Source organism: Coenobita brevimanus, chromosome 50, assembly GCF_032717465.1.
Source record: "Coenobita brevimanus isolate Jiangsu-jjx chromosome 50, ASM3271746v2, whole genome shotgun sequence".
Classification (NCBI taxonomy): domain Eukaryota; kingdom Metazoa; phylum Arthropoda; class Malacostraca; order Decapoda; family Coenobitidae; genus Coenobita; species Coenobita brevimanus.
In genome coordinates, this window is record NC_137003.1 from 45,712,263 (window position 1) to 45,729,022 (window position 16,760).

At 39.8% G+C, this 16,760-nt stretch overlaps 1 protein-coding gene across 1 annotated transcript in view; it reads left to right on the forward strand.

The window, feature by feature from the left end:
• Egfr (epidermal growth factor receptor) overlaps window positions 1-16,551 on the forward strand; it is a 31,316-nt gene extending 14,765 nt beyond the window's left edge. The window contains exons 5-12 of the mRNA XM_080272384.1: window positions 2,930-4,351; window positions 4,597-4,808; window positions 5,416-5,756; window positions 6,951-7,126; window positions 7,941-8,217; window positions 8,375-9,025; window positions 12,755-12,949; window positions 14,265-16,551. Of these exons, the coding sequence (XP_080128510.1) occupies window positions 2,930-4,351; window positions 4,597-4,808; window positions 5,416-5,756; window positions 6,951-7,126; window positions 7,941-8,217; window positions 8,375-9,025; window positions 12,755-12,949; window positions 14,265-14,623 (3,633 nt within the window). The 3' untranslated portion in view covers window positions 14,624-16,551. The remainder of the gene's footprint in view (window positions 1-2,929; window positions 4,352-4,596; window positions 4,809-5,415; window positions 5,757-6,950; window positions 7,127-7,940; window positions 8,218-8,374; window positions 9,026-12,754; window positions 12,950-14,264) is intronic.
• The last annotated feature ends 209 nt before the right edge of the window (window positions 16,552-16,760 follow it).

Sequence of the window (16,760 nt, forward strand, 5' to 3'; positions counted from 1 at the left end):
AATAAGATTAGAAACAGCTTTGATTGGTGAAAGTTTGGTGGCTTTATTTTGCAATGGATGAGTACAGAATGATGACAGTGGGTGAGACAGTTTACATACCAGTTTGGCTTTTATTACTCAATTGAACAAAATTATCTGACATGCTTTGGAATAATATGCAAAAGTAGTTGCATTCGTCAGAGAGTTATTGGTAACAGTGGTAGCAGTCTTGGGTTCCAGTACTTGCTTTCAGCTGAAGTACGTTGTCTGGCATCAGTAGGCACAGGAAACTAGAGCTCTTCTGACCATGAGAGGCTTAGTAGTAGTGGCAACAGGCACAAACTACCACACTCCTCACCAGAAACTGACTGGAAGGAAATATGATTCTCTCTCTCTCTCTCTCTCTCTCTCTCTCTCTCTCTCTCTCTCTCTCTCTTTTTCTTTCTTTCTTTTAATGAATGCTGATCTGCCAGTGAGACCTGAACAGGATGGGAGATTTTCCCAGAAGTCATTCTTAATTCTGCCCACTACATTCCCACCACACCTGTTTGGTGCCAGTATCTTCACAGCAGACTTCTCCAATGTAACCCAATCCAAAGTTAGTTTGTTATCATTTGACAGAACTAGGCTAATCCTACAACTTGTATACTAAGTTGTAATTGCCTAAAGTTCAGTGAACCTTAATTACAAGGTAGGAATGAGTCTTTTTGGTTATTAGTCAAATCAGCCATCTCTGACCACACTTGATCATCAGGTGAGCTGAAAGAGGTTAGGGATCTTTGTCTGTTTACAACAGAAGTGCTGTAGTCCACGTACACGATTCTTTTCATATTTCCCAATGTACCTGTTGCATACATCCATTGTAGGTTTTCTTGTGAATCATTGTACTGGTATTTAAAACATTCAGTCCAATATTTTGGCTGTATTCGTGAATACCTGTACACGCTGATCCACAAGACTTCCTTAATTGCTGTTACATACATGACTGTTTAGAATGCTATCAATGTGGTGATTTGTGCTTGTCAGTAGCACTCCCTCTTTATCCATTATACACCTTATCTTCATTTACATCTTTTTCTCTGCTAATGACTAAGGTCAGAATTTGAGCCAAATTTGTGTTGGTGATGCCAGACTCAACGGAACTGACTACTTCTAATGTTTACCAGCATAACGATGTAGGTATATTGGGCAGTTTGATATGCAGTTAATGTACAGTACCCTGGCATCCAGTATGGTACTTTTGTCAGACAGTACTGCCATACTGGACTAAATCTGTACTGGACAAATAACAGACCTTATGGGAAAAATGAATAATGTCAGACAAGCCTTGAATAAGGCCCCCCAAAATTCAACTTTACAACATTTTGACACAACTAAGATTTTACCAACCTTTAAGGTGAGTGGTGATGGGTTTGAGGGGGAAGGGGAAGGGATTTCCGAGGCTGTAAGAGGTCCTACTGACCCTCTGGAGGAGGCCCTTCAGGATCCTGAGGAGGCCTCTCTGCCTCAGCCTCCCTCATAAATCCCTCATAGTCACACCCTGACACATCGTTGTCTTCGTCATGAGGGGGAAGTGCAGTACTGTACTGCAATTTGACTGGCACACCTCACGAGTCACGAGGAAGGAGTACTGGACTGGCACGGCAGTACTAGGGAAACGTTCCTTAGTGTTGGCTGTCTTCCCTCATGAGCGTGGGTACTAGTACTGGATGCAGCATATCAGTATTGGAGAAGAGCTCCTCGGATTTGGCCCACTTTGCGCAGCTGATCCTTACTAGCCCAGGAAATCCGTACTACAGTAATAAATTATTATTATTTTTTTTTTACTGACCGTACTGGATGAGAATAGCACTGAACAAACACGTACTGGACGTGAGGGTACTGTACCTAGCAGTCAAGTGAGTGGGAGTACAAACTATTGACAAAGAGGTCCAGCATACAGTTCCACCCAAGGATTATTGGTTAACATCGTGAAGAACATCTGGTTACTGAAAGCTACATGTTCCAAGAGTTCCAACAAAAGTCCTAAAAATACCGGCTACACATAGGAGCTCCACTGCAAACCCTCAGACATGGGAGTGCATGGCATAAAACTGCATCATTTTACATCCTTATTCATGGTACATAATCCATGTTACCGAGTTAATATCTTTTATAACTTAATACTTTATATATACAGTATTTGTACAATATTGTGTGCTTTAAGTAATGATCATGTTTTTGTTATGTAATTATATAATTTCCTTTTAATGAACATATATTTAATATCATTACATTACATACATTACAACATCTGATCCTGTGTTGCCCCGTAAGGAGTGTAGAAGCCTGGGGCTAGGCAAGTTGGTCCTGACATTTATGATGAAAATGACCAACCTCACTCATCCCTGAGTGGCATTACGTGAGTAGTAAACCCCAACCACCCTTTGGATATAAACCTACACAGGCTCAATCCAGGAAGATCACCTTAATTTCCTACTAAACCACCAGGCACTATAATCTGGTTATATGGTTACCACCCAGCATAGTAAATGGTTTCCTGGTTAACAAGAAATCATTTGGCTTGTCGCTCAGTGTAGAGTCACCTGTAGACAGAAGGAAGGGAAAATAAAGAAGGAAAGAAAGACAGAAGAGGAAGACAGGAAAGAAGGAAGGAAGAGACGAAAGGACAATCACCTGAGAGCAGCACTACATCTAGTGAATGGATGGTGAGCACCCCCACCTACCACCAATATCTAAAAAAAAGAATAGAAAAACTCTCAGTTTAACTCTGCCACCTTCTCACTTTCGCATTGTCTCTAGTACATTACTGCCTTAATGAAGGCATTTTTTTAGTTTTCTTCTCACTATTTTTTTCCTGTATCTCCAACTATGCATCCCATTATCACTGAGCACTGTAAAACAAGTTTTTCTTTTTTATGGCTGTTAACTGGCTTGTTTTCTTCTCCAGGCATGCAGAAACTTCTATGATGACGGAGAGTGCAAGCTGGAGTGTCCACCGATGCAGCTCTATGACACAATCACTTATTCTTGGGTTACCAATCCCAGTGGGAAGTATGCCTATGGAGCCACCTGTGTCAAAAACTGTCCAGAGCATCTACTAAAAGACAATGGAGCATGTGTCAGATCCTGTCCTAAAGGGAAGAAAGCAGTGGAAGGGGAGTGTGTGCCTTGTGTTGGCCCCTGCCCCAAGACCTGTCCTGGGGCAGAGTTCATCCACTCAGGGAATATAGACTCATTTAAAGGTTGCACCATATTTGATGGATCACTCACTATCATGGATCACTCATTTGATGGATACCAACATGTTTATGCCAATTACTCCTTCGGAGATAAATACTCTAGAATGCATCCATCTAAGCTCGAGGTTTTGAGTACTCTAAAAGAGGTCACTGGCTACATAAACATCCAGGCAACACATCCTGAATTCACAAATCTTAGCTTCCTGAGAAATCTGGAGGTGATTGGTGGGCGAGACACAACAGAATACTTTTCATCATTGTACATTATAAAGACTTCTTTAAAAAGTCTGAATTTAAGATCACTAAAAAGGATACGGTCTGGAAAAGTCTGCATTTTAGAAAACAAAGAACTGTGCTTTGTAGAGAAAATTAACTGGAAAAAATTCATGGAGAATAAAGATAACTCGAAAGAATCCAACCCTCTAACACTGCTGCAAAATAATGCCGATGCCAACCATTGTGTAGCAGATGGCCTAGTGTGTCACAGTGAGTGCAGTGATGAAGGTTGCTGGGGTATTGGTGACAGTGAATGTTTGTCATGTAGAAACTTTAAACTTGGGGACAGATGTGTCAATAACTGCAATAGACCAGGAACATACCAGATGGGACCCAAGACTTGTGGCTTCTGCCATAAGGAATGTGACAGCAGCTGCACTGGACCTGACTCAAGTCACTGTGACCGTTGTAAGAACGTAAAGGATGGTCCATATTGTGTGGAGAGGTGCCCAGATACTAAATATAATGACAATGGGGTGTGTATGCCTTGTCATGAGTACTGTGTGGAAGGATGTTCAGGCCCTGAGAATACCATTGGTGACCATGGTTGCACCTCCTGCAAGAAGGCTGTGATTGATGGAGAGCTAGAAGTGCAGTACTGCTTGGCAGAGAATGAGCCTTGTCCCAATGGCTATTTTTCAGAGTGGGTTGTTCATCAGGAAACAGGTGACCTTCGGATGCTGGCAGGGAAGACTATATGTCGTCGTTGCCATCCACGGTGCAAGAACTGTACCTCCTATGGTTTCCACATCAGTGTCTGCAATGAATGTGTGAGTTATCGAAGGGGTGAGCACTGTGAGGATGAATGCCCTCAGGACCACTATGCTGATGACAAGCTTCATGAGTGCTTCAGGGTTAGTATTGCAATACCTGATGGTTTTCCAAATTTACATTAATTGAGGTTGAGTTTTTTATTGATTGTTTACATGTTGCAGTAAGTGAAGGCCATCATTTTAATTTCAGTCATTTTAACTTCAAGTCACTGTCATGTAATGTATGTAGATGATAAAATATGTTGTGAGTAACATGTACAGTGTTTGATTATTTTAGTGTTAAATCTCTACATCCTATTTAATGACACTCACCTGTTTGTCCATAGTGTTCTGCTGAATGTTCCAATGGATGCTCTGGACCACTTGAATCAGAGTGCAAGACGTGCCGTAACTACCGGATCTATGTGGAGGGAGAACCAGGCATGAACAACACCAAGTTCAACTGCACTGCCACTTGCCCACCTAGCCTACCATACAAAATATTCCCAGAGGATGCCTCAGACCCATATTGTGGCAAGGACCCTCTTCCTTTGCCTCTGTGAGTCTTATCAAATTAAGACAGAAGTACTTGCATTTGGTTATATATTATTGTAATGTAGCAGTCATGATTGAATGTTTTAGGCCTTCATAGGCCATATCATATATTTTTGTTTCCATACTTGCATTCACATAAATTATAATAGGAATGGAGGTGGATAAAATCCATAAGATTATTTCCATTGTGTGAAACCATGGATATTGACTAAATATATAGCTGGAGTGATAAGCAAAGTAAATGCAAGTGTAATGGTTAGCCTGTATAGTTTTATAATTATTCCTTTTGTTCACTGAAATATGTGTAACTTTTTGAGCTGTTCCACGTTATTTTTGTATCATAGTATAAAGCAAATCTCAAAAGACAGTGGCAGCACTGCTTTGATAGTCCACCTTTTGGTAAAGAATATTAGTCATATTAATTATATAGTGCCTTTTATGATGAAATAGAAAACATTGCATTATAACAGTTGAAGTTTCTTTTGTATGAATTTCAAGTAGCAAAAAAGTAAATTTCATACTTTGGATTAGATGATATATTTATGTATGGTATGCTAATAGTTTCTTTTAGATACCTTTGTATTCATACACTTTTTCTTTTTCCCTTTCAGAGATGATGAGAGCATTCCAGCCATTCTGGGTGGAACCCTTGGATGCATATTTCTCTTGTGCACCTTCTTGGCAGTTTTCTGTTATCTTTGGTGGCAGCGCAATAAGACAAAGGAGGCTGCCATCAAGATGACCATGACTATGATGCCGTATGATGACAATGAACCTCTCAAACCTACAAATATCAAACCCAATTTAGCTAAACTGCGTATAGTGAAAGAGGCTGAGCTACGAAAAGGAGGTATCCTTGGCTATGGAGCATTTGGGACTGTATATAAGGGAGTTTGGGTGCCAGAAGGGGAAAACGTCAAGATACCTGTGGCCATCAAGGTGCTGCGAGAAGGTAGGCTGAGAAATCACAGTAGATGTCGACTGATTTCTTGATTGGTGTAATGATTCCTTTATATATAAATTTATATATATATATATATATATATATATATACTGTATAGTGGTAGGTGGTGGCGACCATCATCCACTCACTTGATGTAGTGTTGCCTACTTCATCCTTAGCCTTTATCATTCTTTTACTGTGCTTGCTCTCCTCTCTTCCTATTTCTTCCATCTCTCCTGTCACTTCTTATTACTTTTCTTTCCATTACAGGTGGCTTTACATTGAGTGACAAGCCAAATGGTTTCCTGTAAGCCAAGAAACCATTTACAACGCTTGGTTTTATATATAGATAGATAGATAGATAGATATATACATATATATCTATATAGAGTATATATACAGTATATCTATATTATATATATATTATATCTATCTATATCTATCTATCTATCTATATAATATATATATATATAGATATAGATAGATAGATGTAGATATAGATAGATAGATAGATAGATATAGATATATAGATATATTATATAGATGTATATATAGATATAGATAGATTGATAGATAGATAGATATACATACATAATTGAAATATTTTGTTTGCATAATATATACATTAGACATTTGTCATTATTCTTTCACCTATGAAATTTAAATTAATAGTGTACTATTGTTGCTCTGCTTCTTGTGTTTTCCTGTGGCAGATTATAATTGACTTTTTTTCACATGATATTTCCCATAAATTGCCCATGGTAGTTTGTCAACACTGCATTCCTTTTACATTTTCTTGCCAGCCTTGGTTGAAGAGGGTGGTAGGAGAAGGGAACCTCCTACTTTACTACCCTTTTCTTATTCTGACAGGTTATTGTAGGTATCATACGCTTACCCCGTCCTACAACAGATTATAGGGTCAATAGATCTATTTTTGTTTGCCTTCCTTTGTATTCCATTGTATTATTCAGCACTATATTTAACTTCATAGGACAGAATATGAGAATATGACAAAGAATACTGTGATTAATATGAGTAATATAGGCCTCAGTATTGTATTAGTGTGTGTATTCTCTTGAGCTCAGACCTTGCCTCAGCCCATCCTTGAGGTGGAAAAATGGCTTGAGATGATGATGAGGATGAATTACTGTATCTTGGGCTTCCTGTATTGGTAATACAGTATATTACTGTCAACAATTTCAGGCACAGGGACCAATGTAAACAAGGAGATCCTGGAAGAGGCCTACATAATGGCATCAGTGGACCATCCATATTTGTTGCAACTGTTAGCTGTATGCATGACCACACAGATTATGCTTGTCACCCAACTCATGCCCCTTGGCTGCCTTCTTGACTATGTGCGTAACAACAAGGATAAGGTATGTTACCAGTATTTTGTCATTGGTTGCCAGTAATGCTTCACAGTATGGTGTTGGTGTTTGACTGATATGACTGTAATGTTAAGTCAGTTCTGGTAAATGTGAGTGGTGAAGCCTAACTGAACACACAGTGATATGGTACTCTACTACGGAACTCAAATCAGTTTTTACAGAATATTTGCTAAACACTATACCGGTACACTATTAGTCATTGGCTTTCAGGAAAATTGACATTTGTTGTTCAGACCTATTGATTATAAGCAAACACAAGGGACAGAATAAAAGAAATATTTTATAAAACCTGTACAGTATCTAGATAGGAGTACTCATGCCAATGAATAAAAAAAAAAAAAAAAAAAAAAGGTGATAGGATGTATTTGGGGGGATACTGAAGTCATTCCTTGTCTTTCTTTTTCTTTTAATCACTGCAAGTAGCATATTGCTGAAATAATTCGGTAATTCATTTACTTATATGAACCCTTTCAGACCAGGTCATCTCTTCATGAACAGATGAATACAGCTGGTATAACCAAAATAAAATCTTTGAGACTTCATCAGACTGAAGGATTTAAGTGGTTTAGAATGCTAGATACTTTATAACTACATGCTGTGCATGCTAATGTTATTCTCTGCTGTATGTTTTACCAGGATACAGTATATAATTTAATGTTGAAATTTTCAGAGACAGCTGTGAAATCATTCTTGGTTAGAGAACCCTGTTCCTGTTGTAAAATTTCCATTGAGCTGGATTTCTGTGACATAAGATTAATTCTTGCAAATCAGAATTTCAGCCTATTTAATTGTACTTCTTCAGATTGGGTCAAAACCACTGCTTAACTGGTGCACCCAGATAGCACGAGGAATGGCTTATCTAGAAGAACGTCGATTAGTGCACAGAGATTTGGCTGCACGCAATGTGCTCGTCCAGACTCCCAACTGTGTCAAGATCACTGATTTTGGATTGGCCAAGTTGCTTGACTATAATGAAGAAGAATACAAGGCAGCTGGTGGGAAGATGCCTATCAAGTGGTTGGCTCTTGAGTGTATACAACATAGAATCTTCACACATAAGTCAGATGTTTGGGCATTTGGTAGGTGTATATATATGTGGAGTAGCTGTATGAAGTACTGCAGTATATGCTTATTGCAAGTTAACCCTTCTCACTTTGTTATAATATCAGAAAGCAAGTTTGTAAACTGTAACATAGTACAATATGGCACTCTCTAACTTTTCCCTCTGCTGTGCAGGTGTGACTGTTTGGGAAATCTTGGCTTATGGTGGTCGCCCTTATGAGGACATCCCAGCCAGGGAAGTACCAGATCTCCTAGAGAAGGGAGAACGTCTGCCGCAGCCGGCTATCTGCACTATTGACGTCTATATGCTTATGATCCGTTGCTGGATGTTGGATGCTGAGAGTAGGCCAAGCTTCCGTGAACTGGCTGAAGAATTTGCTAAGATGGCACGTGATCCTGGCCGTTTCCTAGTAATCCCTGGTGATAAGCTTATGCGCTTGCCATCGTACACCCCTCAGGATGAAAGGGAACTCATCCGCTCCCTGTCATCAGTCATTGAAGGGGAAGGGGTGGTGATGGGAGCCGAAGAGTACCTTCAACCTAAGTATGGTGCTGGAATGATAGGAGTGACTGGCACTAATTCTTCCACCTCTACCTCTGACCCCACTACTCCAGTCAAGAAGACACCAGGAGGGCACAGTGTAGGAGCAGGAGCAGAGTATATATCAGGCCGGGCAGAATCACCGCAGAATCGCCATAACCTCCAAAGAGAGCGAAAGTATGCACACTTGGAGGCTGGAGCAGCAGGATCCCCTGGACAGAGACCTCGGGGTGACTCACTCACTTCGCGCTATTGCTCTGATCCACTCAAGATGCTAGGTAAAGGTGTGTCCTGTGTGCATCTTGCTTCTGTCTACCTGTTGACAACATTCATTTTTGTTCGTCATATTTTGCTTATCATTGCTTGTGTTTATGGTATTGCTATTATACCTGAGTTTTAGCACAGCATACAGTATTTCTTATACCATTACTGATTAGTCTACATCTGAGCTTATTTTGCTTGGCATATACCATACCTTTGCCTGCAGCTGTACTTTGGTATGAGAGTTGCATTAATATTTTTACTGCTTTTGTAGTTGTAATACATGTTTGCATTCTCAGCAAATCTTAAAAAAAAAAAAAAAAAAAAATCTTTTCTCAAGTACTTATTGTGCTATGTAAAGTATCTCAGGTTTTCAGCTGTTCATTGTTGCCATAATATTGCACACCTGCTTTAGCTTATTCCCTACCTGTGATAACACTGATGCATATCATGGTGCTTGTTATTATTTACGATATATGAACATCAGTGACCTTTGTTTTTATGCAGGCAGGACTGTTTTCCTCATTTGATTATATATATTATTTGATAATAATATGTTGCTTTCATATTCCTTATGAAGTTAGTTATTACAGAATTAATACCAGGTTAGTGTTCCCAGCACAGTGATCATTAGCACGTTCAGCTTGGCTGGAATAAGTCTAATATGTTGGTAACTTGAACAGTAATATGGGAATCCATTTTATGTGCAAAAGACTCTGTAGTCATATTGACTTATGGTCAGACCCTCCTCAGAGTTACCCCTAATGACACCCCTCCAAACTTGCCCTGATCACTTCATACTGGCCTTTAATTTACCAACCAGTGACCACGCTATCACACAGGCCACACCATGATCACTCCACACCATCACATACATCATGACCTAGACCATCATTCCACACCATGACCCAAATTTCACCATCATGCAAACTGTACCATAACCCAGACCACATCATGACCCCACACCCCGATTTATACTCCACACTCTGACCCAGACCCCGCCCCATCACTTAGATCATCATCGTACATCACCCAGACTGCAGATTCCCCTACACCATCTCCCACATCATCACCCCACACCATGACCCAGACCATCCTCCCACACCACTACCACACACTGTGGCTGAGACCATCACCCAACACTATCACTCGAACCATCATCCCACATCATCATCCCACACCGTCACCCAGACTATACCATCATCCCACACCATCACCCCATGCCAGTGAGCCTCTGGACATGCATGCAGTCAAGTTTCCCAAACAGCAGACAGATATAATATTCTCCAAGTTATTTAAAGATAATATGGGTTTACAAGGGTGTTAGTCATGCACTGCACATACGAGACAGAGTAATGGTAATGTATATTTGGTTAAGTGAGAAAGACATGAAAGTTATTTGCAGTACTATATTAATGATGAATAATCTCTTAGGCTGTAATAGTAGATTGAGAACTAAGCATTACTGGCTATTGACCTATCTGTCTCACTGATACCTTGCTTATTCCTAAGAACATAACCACAGGCATTGGCTGTGACAATAGTCTCCTGGCTTCTGTGTCTTGTAACTGTTGCATTTCTCAACTATTCTTCTTATACAGTGTGCAGCTGTGTTTGCCTTTGTAGTTGGAGAACTTTGTCATTCATTATTATCAGGCAGCTCAACAGCTCACTCTCTAATGCTTATTGTCAGTCTACTTTCTTGCATTCGATCCTCACATCTACATTGCCTCAGCAGTACAATATAATATTTTGTATGTGACAGGTTAGTTAGTCAGACTTAAGAGTGAGAAGCATTTGATTGGTAAGATCTACTATGGGTACCTAATTTTGTTTTTTCACAAATATCCCAGTATGTTGCCCTGATATATTGCAGCTGGCCTGAATCAGCCAGGTAGTAGAAATAACAACAAAGTATTTGGGATTAGAGGTATTGTCATAATGTGCATTATGGCCTAAACTATGTAATATGCCTCCTCCTCTTCCCCTCTTACCCCTCCTCACCCCTCTCATGTCTCATGTTAGCTGTATTGGTTGTGGTAGGGAGGTTTATGGTCATATAAATAGTATGGAGAAATTTTTGGCTAAATGAAATGAAAATGAAGCTTTTGGATGATAGATTATCCCCCAAATCTCTTTTAGATTTAAGAGTAAGATACATAATGAAATTCTTGTGTTAAATATGCATTTTTTTCCCAGCAAGGATAATCTCATTCTCTTGATCTGCATATTCATGCTGCAGTTTTTGTTTTTTGTTTTTTTTTACGTGTAGCTTTGGGCATAGGCTTGACAGCCCATTTCCTAAGACCCAGCAATCCTCCAGCATACCACACATAACTACATATTTCACTCCGTTGGCGTGAACATCCACTGTTCAAATTGAATACATGCCAGGGCTGTTTCATACGGAACCGGTGTACAGTACTGGTGTTATTGGGGGCATTTTGATGATGCCATTGAGTTTAATGGGTCTTATGGTGGATCAGTAAAGTCTGTTTTAATGATATTTATTAGGTGATGGTGACCATCATCCACTGACTTGATGTAGTGTTGTCTGCTTCTTTCTTCACCTGTATAATTTGGTTTCCATGTCTGCCTTCCCCTCATCCTATTTCTCCCATTCCTTCCTGTCACATTTTTATTACAGTAGACCTCCCTATAACAAACCTTGATAGAACAGAGTTCAGATATAGTGAATGCCTCAGAGTCCTCCAAACTTTTGTCAGCTGTGCTGAACAATGTTTGTTAGGTGGGGAGCATCATGCAGCCCTTCCTAACATGTTTGAGCCTACCAAATTGTTTTTCGGATATACCAAACAATGATCGTTAAATTGGGCACATTGTGTGGCCCTTCTAAACCACTCCCTACACATGGGGTGGTTCAGATCACAGTTGCCAAGGTTGGCAGCAGTTTCTCCCATTCACATGGGCTGGGTGGGATATCTGCAGGTAGGAATAAATGTTGAGTTGGGCTCAGACACCAAACCCTCTTCAGCTATAGCAAACAGTAGTCATTAAATGGGTTGCATCATATGGCCCTTCCAACCCCCAGATTTAGTTAACATTTGGCTTCATTGAACCTGGCTTCCTTCCAATAGTCTGTTATAGTGAGGGCCTACTTCTTTCAACTTCAGGTGACTCTACACTAAGTGACAAACCTACTGTTTTCCTGCAACCCAGGAAACCATTTACAATGTTAAGTGGTAACCATAGAATCAAATAACAGCGTGATGTGGAGCCTGCTATGGTGCCCCTGCTAACTGGGTGGAGACATGCCGTCACAGCATCCATTCAGGAACCTAACCTTTACACTTTTCCCTACACCGCACTGTTGTGGGTTCTGTCAGTGGCAGGGGAACATCAGTTCTCTGTACAGGACAACCCTATGGAGGTGGTTGCTTGCTTGCAGGTGACAGCTCTGCTCAGCCAGACAGATCCAGGTTGATCAACAGCAATGGCAACAACAAAAATGAAATTTAAAGTCAAACTGTTACCTGCCCAAGCTGGAACTTGAACTCTCATCCTTCACGACAGCAAACCACGTTTCTACCGACTCAGCCACCACCTCCGCCATTGTTATTATTACATACCATATTAGAGACAAAAGGTGTAGAAATAATTAGCAAAGGATACAGGAATAGACAGGTATAATATTACTGTATATGAAAACTTAACAGTTTATGAAAAGCTTAATGTTGCTTGAAAAGCATAAATTTATTATTATTCATTTGTGACTGAATGTTTTATTGCAGAGGTGGGTGATGATGAGTGCTTTGTTGACCATGCCCCACCTGCCTCGGCTCCTGGGTATGGCTGGGTGGGTGACCTGCGGCTTGATCTGCCTGTAGACGAGGATGACTATCTCATGCCCTCCCCGCAACCACCCGGTGTGGCCACTGTTGGACCATCTCACCAGCATTACATGGATCTCATGCCAGATGCAGCAGGTATGGACAGTTTGTTTCCAGTGTTCCTCTTATGTACAGATAGGCATGAGCACTGGGGTGTTAAAACTTTACCTGTAGTATTGTAGCATTGTTACTGGCCTCACTCTAGTTTTGCTGTGCACAACTAAGCCCATGTATAGTTAACTTTGTATGAACCAAATTTAACTATCTTGAATGGTTTTGTTATTATAGTGTGAAATTGTATTGTATTCTTACTTCATCAAATCCTTTTCAAGCATTATCAAAGCTGAAACATGGTAGTAAAATGCTGATACACAACATTTGTTAATAGTAACACAATACAACTAATCCTGAACACATCTGCATACATATGTGTAACATATTAGTGTATGTAAGTGCAGATATTCAACATATGTTGATGGTAACACAACTGAGTTACCATAGCATATAAATGCCATCTTCATTTATCCTTTTGACATATGGCTTTCCGATAACTGAGTAAAATAATCTGGTATTAGACGGAATGAAATATCAAAAAGTAATAATGCAAGTATGTGGTAGGTGGGGACGCTCACCACCCACTCACCCGATGTAGAGCTGCTTTGGGTGTTTGCCCTTTCCTCTCTTTCATCCTTCCTCGTCTTTCTTTCTTTCTTTCATTCTTTCGTCTTTCTTCTGTGTATGGGTAACTTTACACTCTCTCTTCAGTCTTTCTTTCCTTCGTTCTTTCCTAGCTTCTGCCTGTGGGTGACTCTACACTGAGTGACAAGCCAAATGGCTTCCTGTACACCAGGAAACCATTTACCATTCCAAGTGGTAAGCATATATGGTGGTTTAGTGGGTAATTAAGGTGCTCCAATCAGATTGAGCCTGTGTAGGTTTATATCCAAGGGGTTTTGGGGGTTTATTGCTCAGGTAGTGCCACTCAGAGATGAGTGAGGCTGGTCACTCTCATCTTAAATGTCAGGACCAACTTGCCTAGCCCTGGGCTCCTACGCTTCTCATGGGGTAGTGTAGGATTGGATGATGGATGGATGGAATAATACAAGTGAAAATGGTAAATGGAAACCCTACTTTTATTGCTTCACAGTACAAGGTTCATGGCCTGTATAATGAGAATACTAATTCCTTCCTTTCTTGTCATTGTGCCTGACTCCATTAAGATCTTTGTTTCATCCAGTCCTAGAAAAAATCTGAGACCTTTCCATGGTTCAGGAAATTCTGTTGCTACATGTTTCAGGTTGTATTTTTATCATACCGGTACTGTCATTCACAGAAAACATCTGTAAATACTTGTACTGCTACAGTAGTATTTTTTATTTCATATTTATCTATTAATTCATTTATTTTTTAGATGGCCGACGTGGTGAAGGTGGGCATGTAAGAGGAATGAAAGGTCCCAATGGTGTAGTTGGACAGCACTGGATGGGGATGGATAATCCGGAATATCACATGACTAATTCCCGAGCCCAGATGTATGCAGGGCGGCGCCCACACCCACAGCAAACTTTAGGTGTCCCAGTACTCCAGCCAGGACGTGCCAATGGTCATGGTATCACCAGTAATGGACATCCACAGCATATCCCTCAGCATCATCCACAGCAGCCACCACAGAATCACCCTCACATGCAAGAGGTGCCTCATGAATACTACAATGAACTGGCCTCTCAAGCCCCATTTCCCCTTTCAACCCGAAGTGAAACAACAGTTTGAACATTCACCTTCCTGTTTTCCCATAACTCTTTGGAAGCCTTCCTCTGTTATAAATTGTGCCTTATTTAGTTCAGTAAGTAGTGCTGCAGTTCATTCATTACAGCAAAGCTGTATGCATTGCAAAAACCAATATTGCCAAGGAGATACTGTACAGTGATGTGCCAGTACTTTATACAGCCTGATGGAATACTAGTTAGAGTACTGGAAAGAGGCAGCATTGAAACTGAGATGCAAAAGTAATTAGGGCAGTCTACTGCATGAACTTTATGGCTCCAATTGGTATTCCACAAAACACAGAAGAAAGAAAGTGATGTGGCAGATGGACCACAGTGGACTGACTCCAGTGATGTACAATGGACCATAAGCATGCATAATAAGTCTTTGCTCTTTTTGTGTGATATATAAAGATGCCAACTTTTGACTGTTAACTGTGGACACATATGGCTGGTGGTTAAAGAGAACCCTAAGTGAAGAGTGACTGGGACAACTGAGGACTGACAGACTAAAATGGTGTCAGCCACAGGAGCTCAAGAGGGCTCATTTTTACTGTGATTTTAAATATAGTTCTTTTGTATTGTAGTCATATGAATCTGCAATAGCATTAATGTAATCTAAGTCTATTAGAGAAAGCAATTTACTCTGTGAGTAGCCTGTTATAATTGCTGATGACATGAACCATTTGACTCTTGCCTAGTAGTGCAGTGATTCCATTTATTAGCAGGTGACACTCCCAGTCTCATGGCATATTGAATTATAAATACTTGTACAAGACTTTTAAAAATGCATTATTTCTATATACTATACTTGTTTTCTATTCTTAAGCTCGGATAATCATACCCTCAGTACCTTTAGGAAGAAAGCGGGAAGCAAAACTGATGGGGGCAATTATATTTTGTTTTTTATGATGCAGTATTGTAGCAGAGTGTGTTCTAACATAATGATTTAGGCATCTGTTTTGCTTGTACTGTGCAGTGTCTCAAGTCTTATGTGATCATTAGTTTGGATATCTTTATTTGAAGCAATGTTAATTATGTTTGTCAGGCATATCGTGAACCATAAAGATGTCTCCACAGTTTATGCTGAAAAATTATTCTGTGTTTTTGCCAAAAATATGTATTTTGCAGTATCACCCAGTAGTCTTTATTGATGTGTTCAGATATCTCTAATATTAGTTATTATCTGCCTTAAATGGAAACTGTATTAAAAGGTGGTAATTTAATATTCTGGATTAGAGGCACTTCACTGTATAACAGTCTGCAGTAAGGTATCAAATGTACAGCAGTTACCAAGTGTATCAACATGTATCTGAATTGCATTTGAGTACAGTATTTTTACGTTCTTGTTTGTAAATGAACTGATATGAAAGTAGCTTTTGTTATTAGTTGTGTACCATACTTTAGGTATTGTTTGTATGATGTGGAATGGTTCCATTCTTGTTGAAGAACTCCGCTGAAAAAGGCTTGCTCAGGTACTGCAATCTATGAGTTTGCAATCTTTATCATAAAGTTTAAATGAGGACGGTAACATTAAATTTGATATATAGTAATTAAAAATTTAGAGTACTGTATAATACTTGCAAGTATGAATGTTTTCTTTGCTGAACAAGTAATCTTTTACCTATTCCAGTATATTTACATACCACACTGCTGTTTTGAAATGTAGGTCAGTTGCAGGCTTCACCAAGAATGTCACAACAGTCGTATGTGCCAGGTTTGGTGAGCTGAATCCAAGAAAATGTGTTCCAAGTGCCAAAAGTGTAATATCACTCCCCTCTCCCCCTTCTCATCTCTGCTGCCATCCTGTGAGGCAGACCCTGCAGTCAGCTCACTTCCCTTGATTTTGCAATGTATCTTTACATTCCCAAGCACAGTAGAGATAAGTGACAGAAAGTTGTTGTTCATTGCTAGTGTCTAGGCCTTTTTTTTTCTTCCAGGAAGGTATATATATTTTAATAATTGATTTTTTTATCTATTGCACCTTATAATCCCAAACTAATTACAGTGCCTGTGACACTCTCTGGGACTTTTGAGTGATGGACAGTACAGTAATGTGTATATATATATAAGCTTTGTATGTATTTGTCGTATGGTGCATTAACAACAGATTATTTTAAATTCCAGACCTGATCAAGAGGAGT